Source organism: Thamnophis elegans, chromosome 10 (genome assembly GCF_009769535.1).
Source record: "Thamnophis elegans isolate rThaEle1 chromosome 10, rThaEle1.pri, whole genome shotgun sequence".
Classification (NCBI taxonomy): Eukaryota; Metazoa; Chordata; class Lepidosauria; order Squamata; family Colubridae; genus Thamnophis; species Thamnophis elegans.
The window spans coordinates 46,135,190-46,156,366 of record NC_045550.1 but is presented as its reverse complement, the minus strand read 5'-3'; the positions used below and the strand labels follow the sequence as shown (position 1 = coordinate 46,156,366).

The 21,177-nt window shown below is 34.6% G+C and overlaps 1 protein-coding gene across 2 annotated transcripts in view; it reads left to right on the top strand.

Annotated features, from left to right (window-relative positions):
- DHX36 (DEAH-box helicase 36) overlaps window positions 1-21,177 on the top strand; it is a 30,333-nt gene that overhangs the window by 4,092 nt on the left and 5,064 nt on the right. The window contains exons 1-18 of one of the 2 annotated variants that reach the window (XM_032225306.1): window positions 305-342; window positions 443-481; window positions 1,686-1,856; window positions 1,952-2,031; window positions 5,398-5,472; window positions 5,657-5,823; window positions 6,807-6,888; window positions 7,766-7,906; window positions 9,398-9,500; window positions 10,723-10,810; window positions 12,663-12,718; window positions 13,982-14,046; window positions 15,143-15,286; window positions 16,914-17,031; window positions 18,444-18,542; window positions 19,778-19,951; window positions 20,172-20,258; window positions 21,076-21,159. In XM_032225306.1, coding sequence (XP_032081197.1) covers window positions 473-481; window positions 1,686-1,856; window positions 1,952-2,031; window positions 5,398-5,472; window positions 5,657-5,823; window positions 6,807-6,888; window positions 7,766-7,906; window positions 9,398-9,500; window positions 10,723-10,810; window positions 12,663-12,718; window positions 13,982-14,046; window positions 15,143-15,286; window positions 16,914-17,031; window positions 18,444-18,542; window positions 19,778-19,951; window positions 20,172-20,258; window positions 21,076-21,159 — 1,743 coding nt within the window. In that variant the 5' untranslated portion in view covers window positions 305-342; window positions 443-472. Of the gene's footprint in view, window positions 1-304; window positions 343-442; window positions 482-1,685; window positions 1,857-1,951; window positions 2,032-5,397; window positions 5,473-5,656; window positions 5,824-6,806; window positions 6,889-7,765; window positions 7,907-9,397; window positions 9,501-10,722; window positions 10,811-12,662; window positions 12,719-13,981; window positions 14,047-15,142; window positions 15,287-16,913; window positions 17,032-18,443; window positions 18,543-19,777; window positions 19,952-20,171; window positions 20,259-21,075; window positions 21,160-21,177 lie in introns of those variants that run through there. The other variant, XM_032225305.1, reaches the window with a different exon arrangement.

Here is a 21,177-nt window from a genome sequence, read left to right as displayed (position 1 = left end):
GTTTTCCAGAAGTGCATTTGTGAGGTCACACACTGATGTTGGACGAGTTTATGTCGCCTACCACTTTGTGGCTGAATTGCTGTCGTTCCCAAACACTTCCACGTTCTTATAATACAGCTGACAGTTGACTGTGGAATATTTAGGAGCGAGGAAATTTCACGACCAGATTTGTTGCACAGGTAGCATCCTATCACAGTTCCATGCTGGAATTCACTGAGCTCCTGAGAGCGACCCATTCTTTCACAAATGTTTGTAAAAACAGTCTGCATGCCTAGGTACTTGATTTTATACACCTGTGGCCATGGAAGTGATTGGAACACCTGATTCTGATTATTTGAATGGGTGAGCGAATACTTTTGGCAATATAGTGTATGTCTTACTATTGAACTTTTAAGAAAAATGAATTATTATGAAGTAACCAAGTTTCATGTTTAATTTGCAGAGATTTCGTGAGAAATTGCCTTCCCACAGTATGAGGAAGGTATGGAATGTTTATTGAAATAATTTTGTTGCATCTTTAACAGGGTTTGGATAAAGAGGTCTAATATGAACAAAAGGAATGCTAATTAGCATGAGAGAAATATCAACATATTAAAAAGTAGTGCAAAGGGTCATTTCTCTGAAGGAGTTGAAGCTTGATAATATAATGGGTGTATTATCAATTTCATTGCGGCTCGCATCAGGGGGTAGTTGACCGGGGAGCACTGGGTTGGGCGTAGCCAGTTCAACGTCACTCATGTTGTGCTGGCCGAGGGTTCTGCCAGCGAAAACGGAGTTCCGAGCTCCATTTTCAGCTGTGATGGCCTCCTGAAGCCCTCTGCCAGCAAAAACAGAGCTTGGGAGGGCCATCTGCTGCTGGTCCTTTGCTATTTCCAAGTCAGCCCTGCAAGCCAGATCAAAGCATCCTGTGGGCCGGATGCAGCCCAAGAGCCTTGAGTTTGACACCCCTGCACTATAACATCAAATTTAATTACCATTTTTAAAAAATTGTCATCTAGTCTTCCTGCTGAAATGGTTATGAACCTAATATTAAAACACTACTTTTAGTTAATGCAGTTGGCTAAAAACTCAAGAAATTAAATTGCTGATTATAAAGTACTTAAAAACCATTGTTGTGTTAATGCTAACATTTATTTATTGCAAATCTATTTTAACAATCTTAAAAGAGAGAACTTTTTTAGCAAAAAAATGACCCCTTTTAACATGTAAGACTTGTGCGAGCCATAGTACAAGGAAGCTGTTTTTGTTTCTATTTAGTTCCATGTATTAATCCATTTTTCTGATCAAAGACTTAAGAATAAATGCAGACATTTCAGATCTAGTGCAGTTGTTTTCTTTGCTGGAAATGCACCAAACGATAAGCATTTGGTTTCTGCAAATCCAGACTGCTTTTTAATGAATTGCCAACGTGTCTGTTTTTTTCTTTTCCCAAAGGGGCTGCAGCTGGTATAATTGTTTCTGGCTATGTTGCATATATTTTTAAATGAATAATGTTTCTTTGTTAATTAATTTAATTTATATCTTATCTTTTATTTAGAAGAGCAGTTTAGACAAAATTGAAACCAAACACTAACTAGATCGTGTGTAGTGTGAATTTTATTTGCTTCATCGATGAATTGGTGCATGGATATGCAAGTGGTGCATTTACACACACAAAGCAACCACTTTTATTCTTTTCAAAACAGGAGCTCGTCAACCTTATAAATAATAGTCGGGTAACTGTAATAAGTGGTGAGACTGGTTGTGGAAAGACAACACAGGTAACCCAGTTCATTTTGGATGATTATATTGAAAGAGGAAAAGGATCTTCTTGCAGGATTGTGTGCACTCAGCCTAGGAGAATCAGTGCTATTTCTGTAAGTGATATTTAACTCCATTCTGTAATTAAAAGTAGTAGCTATGTTTTAAGAAAACATATATTTTAATAAGTATTTCTTTTTAAAAAATTAAGGTAGCAGAAAGAGTTGCAGCAGAAAGGGCCGAAAGCTGTGGTAATGGAAAAAGCACTGGCTATCAAATTCGCCTTGAAAGGTACGTGATTTCTGTTTACAGCCTGACATTTCACAGAATGCAGATTCTCTTGAACATTTTCCAGTCAGTTTGGAAGTATACTTAACATTTGAGTGGCCAGATCAAATTTTGTTTGATTTTATAGCCAAGAATGGCTTATGCATTTCAGTTGTTAACTTGAACAAAAATGAAGCTCTATAGCTTGACTGGCCTTTAAAATTGGGTACATGATTGCACAACTTTTGAAGACTCCACTGATGTGTTGGAGTTGCAGCTTAACAATAATTGTTTTATAGCCAAGCAGTATTTTTACTGTGACAGATATTGATAGAAAAATAAATAATTGGTTAGTCACATTTTTGCATATATGTAGAGACACCTTTATAATTACACTGTTATTCTAAGCACTGAAAAGAGATATCACATAGACTCATTGACATAAAGAAAGATAACAGTTCAGAAAATAGTAATGGAGAAATCATAATGGATTTATGAAGAAGGGGAAGTAAGATGATCTTATTTCAGAATGAAGGAAATGCATAGGACCTCACTTTCTGGTGGCTTATGAATACTGACACACATACTGAGGTCTAAGTTAGGCTTTAATGTGCTGCCTTTACAAATGCTTTAAATATATGTTTGTTCTAGAAACACCCAAAAAAGTTCAAGGAAAGAACAAAGGGGATGATTTAGTTATTATTGGCTTCTGAAGCAAACTGATGGCAAAACTCTTAATTTTGCTTAGTGAGGGTAAAACAGGAAAGCATTGGGAATGAAGATAAAGTGGATTATCTACCAATTAATTGCTGTTATCTAATTATTATCTGCCATGTTGAAGTGGGTAAGATGTTGGGATGCTATATTTACCAGTGTTTAAAAGAATTTGGAGGATTGCCAGCACGATTATACAATGCCTGGTCTTCAGGACCATCATAAGACTGACTTTTGATACCGCTAACTAAGTAAAACACAACATAAATTAGAGTAAATTAAACAAATGATGACTTCTGGATCGAACATTAATTGAATGACTTGTGCTACTCTGATCAAAATGTGTGTTTGTTGCTGTTCCCTTGAATGTTGCTTCATTTGTACTGTGCTTTCTTTGTGTGTTGAAATTAAAGTACTTCATAGCAAAAACACAATGCAGGTGGTCTTTGTTTAGCAACCACAGTTTGGACTAAAAACTCAATTGTTTAGTAAATCGGTTCTTAAGTGAAACTAAAACTGCTTATGATCTTAGTTCAGCTTTTGTTTCTTTTACAGACTTGAGAAGTTATTTGCAATGATTAGACATAAAGTTACTTTTTCATCAGCGTTGTAACTGCAGTTGCTAAATGAGACTTATCTGTATTATAGTACTCAGTACAGTGTTTATGTGATTACATTGGAAGTGGCTTCTCTTTATCTTTTATTCTTACACTATATCAGTGATGGCAAACTTTTTTTTGCCTCGCGTGCCAAAAGGGGGGGTGCAGGGGGGTCGCACACGGATGAGCCACACCCATAATACAATGCGTGACCCCCAGCGCGCAGGACCAGCGATTCCCCCATTTTTTGAATGCCTTTTTCGCCCTCCCCAGGCTCCAGAGGCTTTATAGGAGCCTGGGGAGGGCAAAAACAGTCTCTCCCGCCCCCCCAGGCCCTCTGGATGCTTCAGGAGCTTCTCTGAAGCCTTCAGAGTGCAAAAAAAAAGGCCCTATGGCAAACCGGAAATCACTTCTGGTTTGTCTGTAGGGCTGTTTTTACTCCTCTGGACCCTCAGGGTCCTTCAGGAGGCTTCTCTGAAGGCTCCGGAGGACTAAAAACAGTCCTACGAGCAAACCGCAAGTAACTTCCAGTTTGCTCGTAGGGTTGTTTTTCGTCTTCCAGCCATAGGTTCGCCATCCCGCCACTATATTATTCAGTTATTTTAATAAGCTATAATTTACCAAAGTCATGCTTCAGTTCCAATGAAATTTTTTAAAAAGCTGAACAACTACTATTTAAACAGTAGGACTTAGGGTATTGTTTTGTTCCAAATAACAAACTAACAGAATAACACAGTTGGAAGGGACCTTAGAGGTCTTCTAGTCCACCCTCCCTGCTCATGATGCTCATGACTAAAGATGAGTCAGGGAAGAACCCCCAAATTAAAGAATAATAGTAATGTTTAAAAACGGATAACATTTAATAAAATGACCAAATTTTATAAGATTTTGATACACTACATTGCCAAAAGTATTTGCTCACCTGCCTTTACTCGCATATGAACTTACTGTAAGTGACTTCCCATTCCTAATCCATAGGGTTCAATATGACGTCAGTCCACCCTTTGCAGCTATAACAGCTTCAACTCTTCTGGGAAGGCTGTCCACAAGGTTTAGGAGTGTGTTCATGCGAATTTTTGACCATTCTTCCAGAAGCGCATTTGTGAGGTCACACACTGATGTTGGACGAGTTTATGTCGCCAACCACTTTGTGGCTGAATTGCTGTCGTTCCCAAACACTTCCACGTTCTTATAATACAGCTGACAGTTGACTGTGGAATATTTAGGAGCGAGGAAATTTCACGACCAGATTTGTTGCACAGGTAGCATCCTATCACAGTTCCATGCTGGAATTCACTGAGCTCCTGAGAGCGACCCATTCTTTCACAAATGTTTATAAAAACAGTCTGCATGCCTAGGTACTTGATTTTATACACCTGTGGCCAGGGAAGTGATTGGCACACCTGATTCTGATTATTTGGATGGTTGAGCGAATACCTTTGGCAATATAGTGTATTTTGTTTTAAAATCTCCATATATTTTGGATATCTATCTCAAAAATCTTTTGAAAGTTTGCACCACCATATCATGTTCTTATGATTTTATGAGAGTTAAAACTATTTGTATTTTGCCTCCATATTATGGCAGTTCTCTTGTCCACCACCGGTGCTTTGCAAATCACCCAAAGGGATTTTTAGTATAGTTAATGTAATACAATGTGTGCAGAACTGATTCCAGATATTCATTTCTGTGAAGAGTTCCTTCCATTCTTTAGTAGAACTAGACTCCAACGGATGCATTTTTCTGACATTTTTTCAGCACCACTAAAATCTTTTTGTATGCTATTCAAGCAGCTTATAGATTGTTTCTAATGGCAGTGGAATATGATTGAATGCAAGTTTTGATCCACTCTATTGATTTCAATTGAGATTTTGTCTGAGGAAATGTGTTGATAGAATTATAGTTTTCATCTTTATTTTACACAGCCACTCCATTTGAATCTTAATAAGTGTATAGAGCTGTTGCTAAAGTCATATTGATTCATTATTGCTTTTAAAACTCTGTGTGTCCTATTCCTCTATTTTTTTTTTCAAATGCAAAAAGGGAAACTGAAGTATTCTTAATGGATTTCTTTCAGCCGGTTGCCAAGGAGACAAGGTTCAATTTTATACTGCACAACAGGAATTGTCCTGCAATGGCTCCAGTCAGACAAGTATGTATTTTTTTAATCAAAAGAACCAGTAAATGAACTTTTCAAGGATTTTATTTAATGGCACGTTTGTTGCTGATAACTATTGTACTTGCCATGGCTAGTCATTTCCATTTACTTACTTTTTAATTGCTTTTCCTGGTTTTGAAAATCTCTCTGTCTATTTCCATTGTATTTTTTGTTGCAGACAATTGTCCAGTGTAAGTCATGTAATCCTTGATGAAGTCCATGAGAGAAATCTTCAATCAGATGTTTTAATGGCAATAATTAAAGACCTCCTGAATGTACGACTAGATTTGAAAATAATTCTGATGAGTGCTACACTGAATGCTGAGAAGTTTTCAGATTATTTTGGTATACGGCATACTCAACATTTTAATATGTAAAATGTAATTAGTTTTAACTTGCTAGTTAATATCTAAAAATAAAACAAGCCTACACTAGCATGAAACTAGCATTGAATACTTCTGAATCAGAATAGCTAAATCAAAATAGGTAATAAATGTTGTGTGGCATGGCACACGTTTTTAATCAAACCAAGGTGCATATAAATTTGTCAAATATTGCAAAATCTAAACTGAGGTCAGGACAAAAATTAGACATATTTGAATTTAATTTTAATATTTTATAGCATTTTTTCTTTGGGTAAAAAAGGGAGTTCTTCTAGCTTGGGGTGATTTCATAGTTTCAAAGTGCAAAATAGGTGTTCCAAGCGTAACATCATATTTACATGTATGTTTACATATTTTAAATTAAATGAATTTAATTTAAATGAAATTAAATGAATTTCTTAGAAAGTGGGATTTGGGATGTGCAGGTTCCCTTTTTAATCCATTTCTTTGACACTTTGAAGACCACAGCACAATATCTATTTCCGGTATTTCATGTGTAGATAATTTAGAAACATGCTGAAGTTTTTGCTGGGTTTCTGCCAAGGTTTGCTGCTTGTTGTAGCAACCTTTCTTGAACGTATGCAAGTATATCCCATAGATGGGCTGCTAACTCATCCAAACAGCATCTTTGTATGAATACTGACATTCTGCACATTCCCAAGATGTTACAGGCTTACTCTTTTACCTTCTAATGCATAGATAGGTTTGCAGTTGGTTTTTTTTGTTTGTATAGTTTTATGTCCCTTATAGTACTCTTATGCATATGTAAAAGAATGCTTACTTTCTTTTAAGAAACTAGATCAGTGCAAAGTTTTTTTGAGAGGTTCTTTTATTTTTTATATGCTTCATGTTCTTTTGAACAGTATTTTATGCCTCTGTTTCATTCACATAGCAGCCTTGTTAAAAATGCTACTGTTGTAATATTTTTTCTCTTCTTTTCGTAAGACGGTTGTCCTATGATCCATATTCCTGGCTTGGCTTATCCTGTCAAGGAATACCTTTTGGAAGATGTAATTGAGAAATTACGGTTCGTCAAAAACTCCTTTTTTCCCCTTTTCAGAATTAATTTTAATCTAAATTGAGCAGCGAATAGATTTCAATTTATAGATAAGGTTTCCCTCTAATCTCTTCTTCATATTGCCACACTTGATCCTGTACTGAAACCTTTCAGAATAAATTTGAAGTTTAGTGGTTAATCTTCACTAGTTCAACAAACGTTCAAAGTTGTGATAATGCTGAATGACTGACCTTGAAGTTCCAGCCATTGCATCGCCCTCACAATCATGTGATCACAATCTGGGTGCTCAGCAACTGAGTCATGGAAAGTTTGCAGCATCCCATGAGCACACAATTGCAGTTTGTATCCTTTTTGCCAGCTTCCTATAAGCGAGATCAAGGGGAATTGGGCATGGAAGGTTGCAAGTTGCTCCCACTTTTTTCTCTTACAGAGAGAAAATTCCAGGGCTCTCATACTTGCAATACCCGATAGCATCCCCAATCTGGATACAATTGCATGGTGCCCCAGCACTCCCCTACCTCACCTTCTAGTATTCACCTGCCCAGGATTTTCACCTTCTAGCCAGCTTCTGCATTGCCTTTGCTTGTGGGAAGCTGGCAGGAAGTTGCAAGTCACAGTCACGTGAGGCCCTTGCCCAAGAACCCATAATTTTTACATAACTATGGCAACAGTGATTGTTGGGATTGCTGTTGAGTGATACGGTCAATCGCTAAGTGATATGGTCACATGATATAGTGCTTTACAACCACATTGCTTACCGATGGAAATTCCATTCCCAATTACATTAAGCGTGGATTACTTGTGTAGTAAAAAAAAAGAAAATTCATTTTGCAAGCAAATATAATCTTGCTACAAGTTTGTAATCCTAACATTGTGCTGTTTGAAGGTACATGCCAGAAAATACAGATCGCAGGCCACATTGGAAAAAGAGATTTATGCAGGGACATATAAGCAGACCAGAAAAGGAAGAAAAAGAAGAAATTTATCATGAACAATGGCCAGATTATGTAAAGCAATTAAAAACACGGTATGTATATTTCTTCTCCATTTTTAAAGCGACTTTCAAATTTCTTTTATCTAATAACTCTTTTAACTTTTTATAAGGAAGCAAGCTATTGATTAACTGTTAGTTGACTTCATGGTAAATAAGTGAGATTGTGAAACAGAAGTACAGGTGAACCTCGAAAAATTAGAATATTGTGCAAAAGTTCATTTATTTCAGTAATGCAACTTAAAAGGTGAAACTAATATATGAGATAAGACTCATTACATGCAAAGCAAGATAGTTCAAGCGGTGATTTGTCATAATTGTGATGATTATGGCGTACAGCTCATGAAAACCCCATATCCACCATCTCAGAAAATTAGAATATTACATGCAATCAATAAAACAAGGATTGTATATAGAACAATATTGGACCTCTGAAAAGTATAAGCATGCATATGTACTCAGTACTTGGTTTGGGCCCCTTTTGCAGCAATTACTGCCTCAATGCGGTGTGGCATTGAAGCTATCAGCCTGTGGCACTGCTGAGGTGTTATGGAAAACCAGGATGCTTCACTAGCGGCTTTCAGCTCTTCTGCATTGTTCGGTCTCATATCTCTCATCTTTCTCTTGGCAATGCCCCATAGATTCTCTATGGGGTTCAGGTCAGGCGAGTTTGCTGGCCAATCAAGCACCAACAGTCATTGAACCAGGTTTTGGTGCTTTTGGCAGGGTGGGCAGCTGGAAAATGAACTCAGCATCCCCATAAATAGCGTCTGCAGAAGGAAGCATGAAGTGCTTCAAAATCTCCTGGTAAACGGCTGCGTTGACCCTGGTTTTAATGAAGGACAGTAGTCCAAAGTCCTGTTGCTCAGTGGTCCAAAGTCCTCTTTTCTGATGAGAGCAAATTTTACATCTCATTTGGAAACCAAGGACCCAGAATATGGAGGAAGAATGGAGAGGCCAAGCAAGCACAGTAATCCTACGGTCATTGAACCAATTTTTGGTGCTTTTGGCAAAAGTTGCTCTTATCAGAAAAGAGGATGATGGATTTGGGGTTTTCATGACCTGTACACCATAATCATCACAATTATGACAAATCACCACTTGAACTATCTTGCTTTGCATATAATGAGTCTTATCTCATGTATTAGTTTCACCTTTTAAGTTGCATTACTGAAATGAACTTTTGCACAATATTCTAATTTTTCGAGTTTCACCTATATACAAGTAGCAGTATTTTTTGAATTTTTGCTAAATGTATTGAAGCAGTATTTATTTATTTACAAATTAATTTACTGATTAATTTACAGAAGATGTAAGTAGCTGTGTAGGGAAAAGCAAAAAAAGTTTTCATTGCTTGAAAACAAATAGTTTATTTAATGTAATTCCTTTTTAGAACTGTTATCCTGGCCTTAAGACCCATTATAACTAGTTCTGTTTTTTTTTTCATACAGTGAGAAGCAGCATAACCTTAAGCATAGCAATTTTGTATTAGCTATATTGATTCTTTATTCTTTGCATGATTTCTAGATACTCAGAAACTACAATTGATGCACTGGGAATGATAGATGATGATAAAATTGATCTTGATTTGATAGCAGCATTAATAAGATATATTGCTCTTGAAGAAGAGGTGAGTTTCTTATTGGCTAGTAGATTGGTTTGCTTGTTTTATTTACTTGTTTGTGCAGAGACGTGCTAATATATATTGAGAAACAGTGAAAAGAGCCATATTGGTGTAGTGGTTAAGATGCTGGCCTAGAAATGAGGAGACTAAGTTCTAGTCCTGCCTTAGGCATGAAAGCCAACTGGGAAACTTTGGATCATTCACTCCCTCTCAACCCAGCCCATCTCATAGACTTGTGGGGAAAATAGGAAGACGAACAAGTACGAAGTATCTTCATCACACCTTTAAAAACAATAAAGGTGCAACAAAACATCAAAATAAAATAAATAATAAAATATTTCTTAGCGTTATACATTGCCTATACAAGTGTTAATTTATCTAGTATTGAATAATACTAGGTAAATAATAGGCTATCAAGATTTTGACCACTATCTGATGACTTTAACCTTTTCTCAATAAATGATGAGCATGATACAAGATCACTTCACTGCCATTCCAAATATTCTCTCAGATATATGCCTGCAAAGAAAATGTATTGCTTGAATGGATTATTTTAAGAAATAGTTCATGTTTATAAACAGAAAATACATGTTCTTATATTTTGTTACATAGCTTAGGAGAAAAACATATGTAATGTTTTGATTACTTTGATTTCTTTGTTAAGAAGAGGTTAATATAACTTGCATTTCTGAACTGGTCTAGCAGAAATGGGATGAAAATGAGAATGTGGAGACAGTTTTTAATGTATGTTGTGTGAATAGAATTTTGTCTGCTTTATATAAAAAAAGAATAGGTAAACCTAGAAATTGTCATCTCCACTTAAAATCCAGCAGCTAGCCAGAGGGAATTTACAATTTTATTTACAAAAGCAAATGGTACTAACCAGCAAAATAGATTTAAATATTTCTGGTAGGCAATCTACACTCCTGTTGTAGAAAATTTCCTACAGAAACTCCACAAGCATGAAAGGAGAGATCTTGGTGATGAAAAATTCCATGTTGTCCTCTTTCAGTTTCATTGGCATAGTATATCCTTTGGTTGTTGGAGGGTGGGAAAAAAAGGAGAAAAAATCTAAGTCTTGGCTTCAGATGAGGGTTGGCCTACCTCTTTTTAAACAAGCTCTATTTAAAAATATCGCCCTAGAATTATGTGTGTGAACATATTGTATGCTATATTTATACATTTTAAAATGCAGATGTGTTGTTTAATATGCCTGTTTTATATCCAGGAAGGCGCAATTCTAGTATTTCTTCCTGGATGGGATAACATTAGCACACTGCATGATCTTCTGGTTTCTCAAGTTATGTTTAAATCAGGTAAAATTTTAAAACTGAAATAGTTTCTTTAATACCATATGGTAGGCTAGATCTTTTGTAGAATAATTCAGTAAATCATTTTCAGACATACAGTATATTGGCTTACATTTCCTTACAATTTAGAACTGGAATGAAGAACTAAATTGTTGAACAACTACTCTAATTCATAAAGCTATGTATATCTACATTATGTTGAATAATATAATAATGGTACTCTGAACCTCTCCTTCTATTCTGTTTAAAATTGCTTTGCATGCTAGTGAATATCCAAGTCCTGATTTTCATCTTACATAATAGCTAAAGTGGGATTATTGAACTGCTTGTTGTTGGAAAGGCAGCACAGTAAGTGATAATAGAATTTAAGGGATAGGTCAAGGAGATGATGATAATACTAATAATAGCAGCAACAATAACAGAAACATATTAAATATATATATGCTACCCCAGTATAATGACTTTGGGGCTTTGACTGGTCAATGCTAGTGGAATAGATTTAAACTACAATCCTATGTCTACACAGTTCTGTGAAAAAAAATATTTACCCCTTTCATATTTTCATTTCTGAATGTTTGTGTGCCTTTGCCATTGAACTTGATATAGGTAGGTTTTGCTAATGTATTAAAGAAATCTAACTAAACAGATAACATTAATATTTAGTGCTTTTTTCATTTATTTCATAAACATCTATTTAACAAGATGTAAACACCTTGAATTGCACCTGGAAGCAGATTGGCAGCCAGTGCAGCTCACGGAGCAGTGATGTTGTATGGGCTGTTCTTCGGATTCCAAGAACTTCCCCCGCCACCACAATTTGCACCAGCTGCAGCTTCTGAATGCTCTTCAAAGGTAGCCCCATGTAGAGTTCACTACAATAGTCCAGCTAAGAGACTAGCGCCTGAATGGCTAAGCACAGTATAATTGCAAAATAAGTTGAAAAAGGTCATCTTAACGATTATCCGATTTTATCATAGTTGTATGTATTAAGTTCATACATACAGTGTTTACTGGTGCAGTGTGAACTATTTTAAATAGGAACTTCAAGAGATTTTCATGCCCACACGAACATGCACTTTGAGAAAATCTTTGGAGAAACTGTTCCCCCGATCATACCCCTATCTGTTAAAATTGTACATTTGGAATAGAGAACAAATATAAACCAGGAAGCCCTTTGTAACACAGCAAAACTAAATCATCCTTGAGAAGTGACTCTTCAGTTTTTCCTTAAAAATTAGCAGAGATGGAATACTCCAGTCTCCATAGATCAGTGGTGGGTTGCAGGCGGTACGCCCCGATATGGGCGTATCGGAGCCAGCCCGGAGCACCGGATAAGGTTCCGGTATGGTGCTCCGGAGGACCCACCCACCCGCCCGAGCTCCTTACTGGTGTTTAAAGGCTTCTGCGGAGCAGCTGGAGGGTCATAGAAGCGCTAAGATGCATGTGCGTGTTGCGTGCGTCCATGAGGACGCCGCCGGCCCTGTTCCAACCGTACTGGTTGAAACGGGATTTGCAACCCACTATTGCCATAGATCCATCCCTTCCAATGTTTTACACACTGCTGACTATTGGGAAATATTGATTAAATATTTATTATTATTCTTTCTGTCAAATCCATCCATTCCAATTTATTTAATACCTATCCTAATATTGAAAATGTATAGTATCTTTATCTTAGTAACAACAAATGTGGCTGTATTAAAAATCATATTTAGTAAAACTTAAGTTTTTAATTAATTGGAAAGTACCTTTGAGAACTGTTTGTACAGCTTCATTGTCTTTTTATATTTAAGACCTCTACTTTTTCTGTTTCCTAACTGAATTTCACATACAACATCTTGTGTATTTTAATTTTCAGATAGGTTTGTCATCATACCTTTGCATTCATTAATGCCTACTGTTAACCAGACTCAGGTATGTATAACTGGTGCTAACCATAATTTTATTAACTTTATGTGTAGTAGTAGTCTTCCCACATTGACTGTATCATCTGGCAACTCTTTTAAGTTACAACAATGTAAAAAATAATAGCTTTACAACGAGACCTTGCATTTATGATTGTTGCAGCATCTAACAGTCATGTAATCACCATTAGGGTGCTTTGCAACCTGGCATTTATTTATTTATCTCATTTCTACACTACTCTTTAAGTAACTCTGGATGATTTGTAGTAAGAAACATACCATAGTATAAAAGGAGAAATAAAAGCAGAGTTAAAACTAATGCAAAAACACCCTTAAAAATTGAGCTATTAAAGTTAAGGAGCAACTTCACATCACCAACCACCCGCAAGATTGCATATCCCTTTTATACTTCCCTGCCAACTGGCAAAGTCAGTTCTGACTTTGTGTCAGTCCCCATTTGTGTGCTTTGCAATTGGCTTGAAACAAACAGAGTTAATAGGGAAGACGGAAGTAGAATCATAAGTCATGGTTGGTTGTGTGATGTTTTGTTTAGCGACCATGGTGCTAAGCGATGAAGTTGCTGGTTCTAATTTTGGTCACTAAGTAGAAAATGTATGCATCTCTTAAAAATATCTTAAATTTGAATACAATATTTACATTTTCTTGAGCATTTTAAGTAATGTGAAAAAAATCAGCATTTCTCCTATTCTGAAAAGATTAAGGACATAACTCAAAATGTAGCCATCATAAATCTCACATATTATAGAATGATCTTATACTACCCAACTTTAGCAGTGTTACATATACTACACAAAGTCTTGTGGGATTGGGGTGGATTATAAATAGTGAAAAATAAGTAATATATCTCTTACGATAAAGAACATAATGCTTTAATTAGGGGAAGATTTTCTACTTTCAAACACTTGTTTTTCAAGAGATTAAAAATTATTGGTTATAATCAGGTTTTAACATAGCAAGAATAGATCCATTTGTCTGTGGCACTTGAGTATCTTAGAAGTAGTTCAAATCACACTGATTTGAGCAAATATATTCTATATATAAGAAGTTTATCTTCAGCTTCCATGTTGCATTTTTTTCTTTTTGATTGCTAGTACTTGGTATTTAAATGATGTATATCAAGTGATATATTCATTTTTTTAACTAAAGTGATTTAATGTTTAATAAATTTAATAAATAATACATTAAAAACCCTTATAATAAAAATAGATTTGATAATTTATTATCCTTGTGTCTTTTCCATGCTTTTCTTTAGGTATTCAAAAAGACCCCTCCTGGTGTTCGTAAAATTGTAATTGCTACAAACATTGCTGAGACTAGGTAAACAGTTTATGCTTCTAGAAATATATGAAATTAATTTATTAGCAAAAAATTGAGTAGCTTAATAAAAATTGAAGTTATTTCTTTGTATCACAGTAGGAATAAAATGGAGGGAAATATTTCTAAACATTTTCTCTGTTTTTTTCATCATTAGACTATTTTGTTTAGATAATTTAAAGGATATACAAGAGGATCTAGGCATATTCAGCGTTTATAAATTGAATTGTATTCCTGAGTTTGGAGTTAGGGACAGTACCTACCATAATCTAATGAGAGAAACAACCCAGAACTAAGGAGAAATTTCCTGACAGTTAATTAATCATTGGAACAACTTGCCTCCAGAAGTTGTGAATGCCCCAACACTGGATGTTTTTAAGAAAATATTGGATATCCATTTGTCTGAAATTGTATAGGGTTTCTTGTCTAAGCAGAGGGTTGGACTAGAAGACCTCCAAGGTTCCTTCCAACTCTGTTATTCTATACTATTCTAATTTTATTGAGTCAAGAATTGCAGAATTCTAAACCAGGATATAAGTATAAGTAAGTATAATCTTTATTGTCATTGTATTTAAATACAACGAAATACGGACTGTCTGTGCTGCGAAATTGTGGAAGGCATCAAATTGAGTAAGGCAGGCTAACAGAATAAATGCAAAGATGCTTTATTTCTTTTTATTTTTTTGGTTATGCCTCAGAAGGCACATCTGAAATTAAATGAATAGTACATTGCTATTTTACTTACACTGCTAAATTTCCACTGCCAGTCTTAGTTAAGGCAGATTTATTTGGCTTAAGGTACCTGTCCTACAATTATTTGATGCTCAGACTGGCAATTCTTATTGATGAAATGTAGCTAATTATATGTAGAATTAACACTATGTCAGAGTTAAGTATTATACATTAAGCAATTCCATTAAGTTTCTCCCAGTTATATCTGGCAATGTGGTTTAATTCTAATATTGCAGTGTAAATTTCATCATTTCACACTATAGTATTACCAGGATTGCTTTTTTTATATGACTTTTTGGCAAAGGAGAAAACAAGGCATTGTAGATAAGCAAATTGCTTCTCATTTCTCTGTTTCTCATTTCTGCAGTATCACCATAGATGATGTAGTTTATGTTATAGATGGAGGGAAGATAAAAGAAACTCATTTTGACACACAGAATAATATCAGCACCATGGCTGCAGAATGGGTTAGCAAAGCAAATGCCAAGCAAAGAAAAGGGAGAGCAGGCAGGTAAGTGTAATACCCATTGTTATAAAATTTGTTCAGTAGCAAAATGTTGGCTCATTTGGAACATTTTCTAATTAACTTTAAAGACATTTCATTTTTCCCTTCATTGCAGATGCTTTCTTAATGTTGAAGCCTTATTGCTTCCCTACTGAAATTTTATCTGCTGACTGGCTCTTCTAATTTAATACTTTTTAATGAATAGAAAAATCAAGGTAGTATAGCTGAGCCCCACTATATTTTATGGTAAATATATCAGGGCATTGGATAGAAGTTGCTTTATCAAATGCAACCCCTACTATCTTCATAGTTCACTTAGTCAGGTGCTTAAACTATGGAAATTGATACCTGAATTGTATGTGTTAGTGGTTTTTAAAAAATGCTTTACCAATTATTAACATGATTATTTTCTCTGGTATTTAAACTTAGTTTAAATATTGTGTAAATTCAGTTTTTTTTATTTTACTACTTCTGTGATCTCTTGATACTGGTATTAAAAAATGTAGTATGTAATATGAGTTACAATAAAAAATACAAATTCTAAATCTGAATGTATTTTAACCATTGTCTATCAAAAGTTGTTGGAAGCTTCAAAATAATTCTTCTTTTCCCTACAAATGTGTACAGATAATATGAGAGGTTGAATTCAGAGGGCCTGATTCTTTCTTCTTGACTAGATGTTGCATGTGTTTGTAAACTAATCACTTAGTGTGGATTTATCAGTAGTATTTTTTGTTTATCAATTTACTAATGTTCTTTTAAAATGTACAGTTCATCATCAGTTGCATATAAATATTTGTAAATCCCAAATTCCAAGCATCTGAACAAAATCTATTAATACTCTCTATGAAGGGTTTTTCTGTGTGTTTCTATGTGTACCCATATTTACAATTGTCCCCGTAGTTTCCTGGCAAGATTTTCAGAAGTGGTTTGTCATTGCTTCCTTAGGGCTGAGAGAAAGTGATTGGCCCTAAGTCAGCCAGATGCCTTTGGGACTAAGGCAGGATTGGAATGTCCAGTTTCTAGGCTAGTGCTTAACCATTATATCAAAATGGCTGTTTCTATAAGGCAGTGGTGTCAGACTCAAGTTGTCACATGACATATCATTACTTTTTTCCCCCTTTGCTAAACCGGAGATGGGCGTGGCCAGCATGTGACATATCTGGCCTGTAGGCCATTAGTTTGACACCCCTGATATAAAGTATAGGAGAAGTTCTTGGGTTTTAAAAACAAATCAACCCTCCATATTCTCCAAAGAGAATAACTAAGCTCCACTTACATTGGTGACAAGATTTTATCCCACACTATGTATTATCAGTGTTCCTAAAACTGGAAAAGAGTGGTATTTGGCCACAGGATGTTTGCTCAGCACCTATAAGAGAGATAGTCTGCAAAGAAATTTTATAAATAAAATAAAAATGATAAAGTATAGGCCACTGACCATCTTTATAACTGCTTCTGAATGATATATTAGATAGGCATGGATATTAAGTTTGATGTTTTCTTGTTGCAATTAGTGTAGATTATTCAGGTTGAATTTGAATGTAACACCATTCTGTAAAAAAGTGCTGTACAAAGCATTATTACTACTGCTTTGGAAAAAGTACTTAATAGAATATATTTATACTTTTAGAGTTCAACCTGGGCACTGCTACCACTTATATAATGGTCTTCGCGCCAGTCTGCTAGATGATTATCAGTTGCCTGAAATCCTGAGGACACCTTTGGAGGAACTGTGTTTGCAAATCAAGGTAATTTACACAATTGGGACAGTGATAATGTATTCTGGTGAAGGCTTGGTCTTGCTTTTTAGGAAACCGATTTTGATAAAAATGTTGAATTGGTCATTCAGTAACTTTTACTATAATTTACAATAATTCTGAATCTCTGGGTAACCTAATTCAAAGCTAGGATCCTAAAAGATTTTGGAGTAGAGAAATCAGAAACAAAAATAAGGAATAAAAAATAGCAAATTGACAGTACATTTTAAAAATAATCATTAATGACTAGATTAGCGGAAAAGTTTAAATGGACTTATTTTTTTGCTTTGAGGTAAAAAGATTAAATCTTGTGAGGATAATGTAGAATAAAATGATTGTACATTGGTTAATTTTGGCCTTTTATTTAATATTAATTTTAACTGTTAATATAATTGTGTTGGTATTCAGACTATTGATTTATATGCATATTGGCTGTCAAAAGTTTTTAAAATAAATCTTGAGTAGTAAGTATAAGTATGTACAGTTTGTTGTTAGCATGATTTCTAGTTCATTTCATAAAACATATTTATTTGTTATATTTTTATCTCATTTTTAAAATTTTATTTAGTCTAAGGTGGCAAATACAAGTAGTCCTTGACTTATGACCACAATTGAACCCAAAATTTATGTTGCTTATCAAGACAATTGCTAAGTGAGTTTTGCCCCATTTTATGACCTTTTTTGCAACGGTTGTTAAGTGAACAACTTTGCAGTTGAATTATGCAGCTGTTAAATGAATCTGGCTTCCCCTATTGACCTTGCTTGTTGGAATCTGCCTGGGAAGGTTACAATGGTGATCATATAACCCCGGGACAGTGAGACTGTCATAAATACCAAATTTTGATCGTGTGATCATGGGAATGTTGCAGCAGTCATAAGTGTGAAAAACTGTCATAACTCACTTTTTTCAATGCCATTGTAACTTTGAACACTAAACAAATGGTCTACCAAGTCAAGGACTACCTGTATACCTAATGTTCCTCCTGTCTATTTTTCTTACAACAACCTCCTTGTGAGGTGGGTGGGTCTGAAAGAGAATATTTAGTTATACAACTGGCTTCCATGCCTAAGAGACAATTACAAAAGTCAATTTCCTGACTTCTAACTTACCTCCAGAAGTCAGATTGGCCTCCCTGGTAATACTTTTTGGTAGACTAACAATGGATGAATTCTTGAAAATTTCAGGAATGTGATTTTTCCCGCATCATCTTTTCATGCTCTATGTGGTATTGTTGGTTTTGAGTTCCATGAGCTTATTTGTGGTTTTGGAATCATTAGGGTTGTAAATTAGCTATGTTTGTTTAGTTTTCTTACAGGTGATGTTTTATTTTAATTGTTTTACTTTATCATATATTATATGATTATATCAGATATAATCATGCAGAATCATGGTTTTCTTTCAGATTTTGAAACTTGGAGGTATTGCAAATTTTTTGATGAAGCTCATGGATCCACCATCACATGATGCTGTAGTGCTCTCCATAAAGCATCTAAAGGAGTTGGTGAGTTTCTTTTTCTCTAGCTTGTATACAGATAGTCCTTGACTTACAACAGTTTAATGTCCATTCAAAGTTATAACGATGCTAAAAAATATGATTTATGGTTGTTTTTTCACAGTTATAACCTTTGCAGCATTTCTATGGTTATGTGATCAAAATTCAGATACTTGGCAACTGGCTCATATTTATGACCATTGCTATGTCCCAAGGTCATGCAATCACCTTTTGCAACCTTCTGATAAGCAAATTCAATGGGAAAACCAAATTCATTTAACAGGTTACTAATTTATTAAGTGCAGCAATTCACCTAACAACTGTGGCAAGAAAGGTCGTAAAATGGGCAAAACTCACTTAACAAATGTCTCACTTAACAACAGAAATGTTGGGCTCAATTATGGTTGTAAATCGAGGACCACCTGTACTAACAAATTTATTCATTATTAATTTTAGAGTGATCATTGAAAAGTTAAAGAATTGCCATATTTAGCATAAAATAATGCATCATTTACTGCAACAAGTATGATCTTTTTTATAATAAAAAAAATATTGATATATCTACAAATACCAATTTAGCATTGCAACTTTCCAGATTCAAAATATGTTCCTTTTTGAAATTATAAATCTTTCTTTCTTTGAATTGCAAAAAAAGTATTTTTCATAAAATAAATAAAATAAAATGTTATAAATATTGTGTTTATAAATAAAATAAAATGTGAATAAGTAAACTAACATAAGCAATTGGATATTTATTTTAATAATTTCAGTTGCACATTTTAGAAAATGTTTAAAATGAAAGCTTTGTTTTGCTTACAAACATTGTTCAACTTTTTTAAAAAAATTCATGCTTAGAATTGTATGTATATTGTTTATGTTCTGTTGTTCTTAGGCATTAGTTAATCTGTAGTTTGAATCAGTTTTTGAATTTTCTTCCTTTATTTTTGCCAATGGATGAAAAATGGAAGGAATGACTGATATGTCAGCATTGTGACTAAATTTGGCCCTCAATTTCAATTTTCATGTGATGAAAAGATATTTGGAATAAACACAAATATTCTTACAGTAAATATGTCATGCTAGATATTAAAACAGCAATGTGGCTGCAAGAAACCTGTTAATTGTCCTAATAAACCTAATTTAGTAGTTCATTCTTCTTTATTAAAGCCATTATCCATGCTCTCCTCTCTCATGTTGTATGTTTTTTTTCATTGGTTCTGTCTCTTTCCTCTTCCCACTGATAGAATGCATTGGACAGACAAGAACAGTTGACTCCCCTTGGTGTCCACTTGGCACGATTACCTGTGGAGCCACACATTGGAAAAATGATTCTGTTTGGAGCCTTATTCTGTTGCTTAGATCCTGTTCTCACTATTGCAGCTGGCCTCAGCTTCAAGGACCCCTTTGTCATTCCCTTGGTAACGTATCTAAAAATAAAATAGAAAACATGTAAAATGCCTTTTTTAAAAATGTTAGTAGGAAATAGCTGGCAGAAATCCAATGTTTTGCTTGATTCTATTCTAATTGTAGCAAATTCAACCACAGTTTATTGCATGCTCAGAATGATTTATTTTTAAAAACTAAACGGATGAAAAAGGGTTCTTTGTTTATCTCAATAAGTATTTTCCTCCTCTAAAGGGTAAAGAAAAATTAGCAGATGCAAGAAGAAAGGAACTCTCAAGAAATTCTAAAAGTGATCACCTGACTGTTGTGAATGCTTTCAAGGTAATTCTGTTACAATTGGCAATCTGTAGTAATTTCAGAGGATAGCTGCCTCTTTGAAAGAAAAGCTTGCAGAATTCATAAATATAAGAAACCTTTGTTGCTGGGCAATGAATGAAAGCCAGAGGAGTTTTCTTACTGCGGTGTATATTTAATTTACTGGCAAAGTGAAGCATAATCTGTTACAAATACTTTTAATTTGAACACCAAATTCTTACATCAGTACCTGTTGTGATTCATTCTAAATAATCTTAAAATTTCAGTTTAATTTCACTTCAATGTTTCATCCGGTTTGTATATGACGAAGTCCCTTTATCTTTGTTTTAAAGCCTAAGATTAATTACTTCAAATGTGTTTGTGAAAAAAAAAATCTTGTGATAGTTTAGGTAAAGGTAAGCTTTTGGATCATAGTCCATTAGTTGCCATTTTATTAAAAATAGTGCTTTGGAATTAATTTTATTTATCTTTTATTCATTACATTTTATGTAATGTAATCTCCCCTACAAGGAAACTATGGGCGACGGGATTATTCCTTCCCTATTCTTATTATATCTGAGAATGCTGTAAGGTAACACTATTAATTTTGTTCGAGGCTATTTCTTGTTTTGCAAAAATGCATAGCTTGTATGACAGAGATTATCAGTATATGTACTGCTTCAAAAATAATGTATTTTAATTATAAAATTTCCTATTTCCTATGACAATTCCTAAATCTACTTGGTATCTGGCATCTCACTTTATTTTAACAATCACATTTATTCAGGGTTTTTTTTGAGTTATTCTAGTAGGACCTGTATTAACACATGCATCTTGTTTTCAGGGTTGGGAAGAAGCTCAGCGGCGTGGCTTCAGGTATGAGAAGGATTATTGCTGGGAATACTTTCTTTCTTCCAATACCCTGAAGGTAATAACTGTTTTCCTC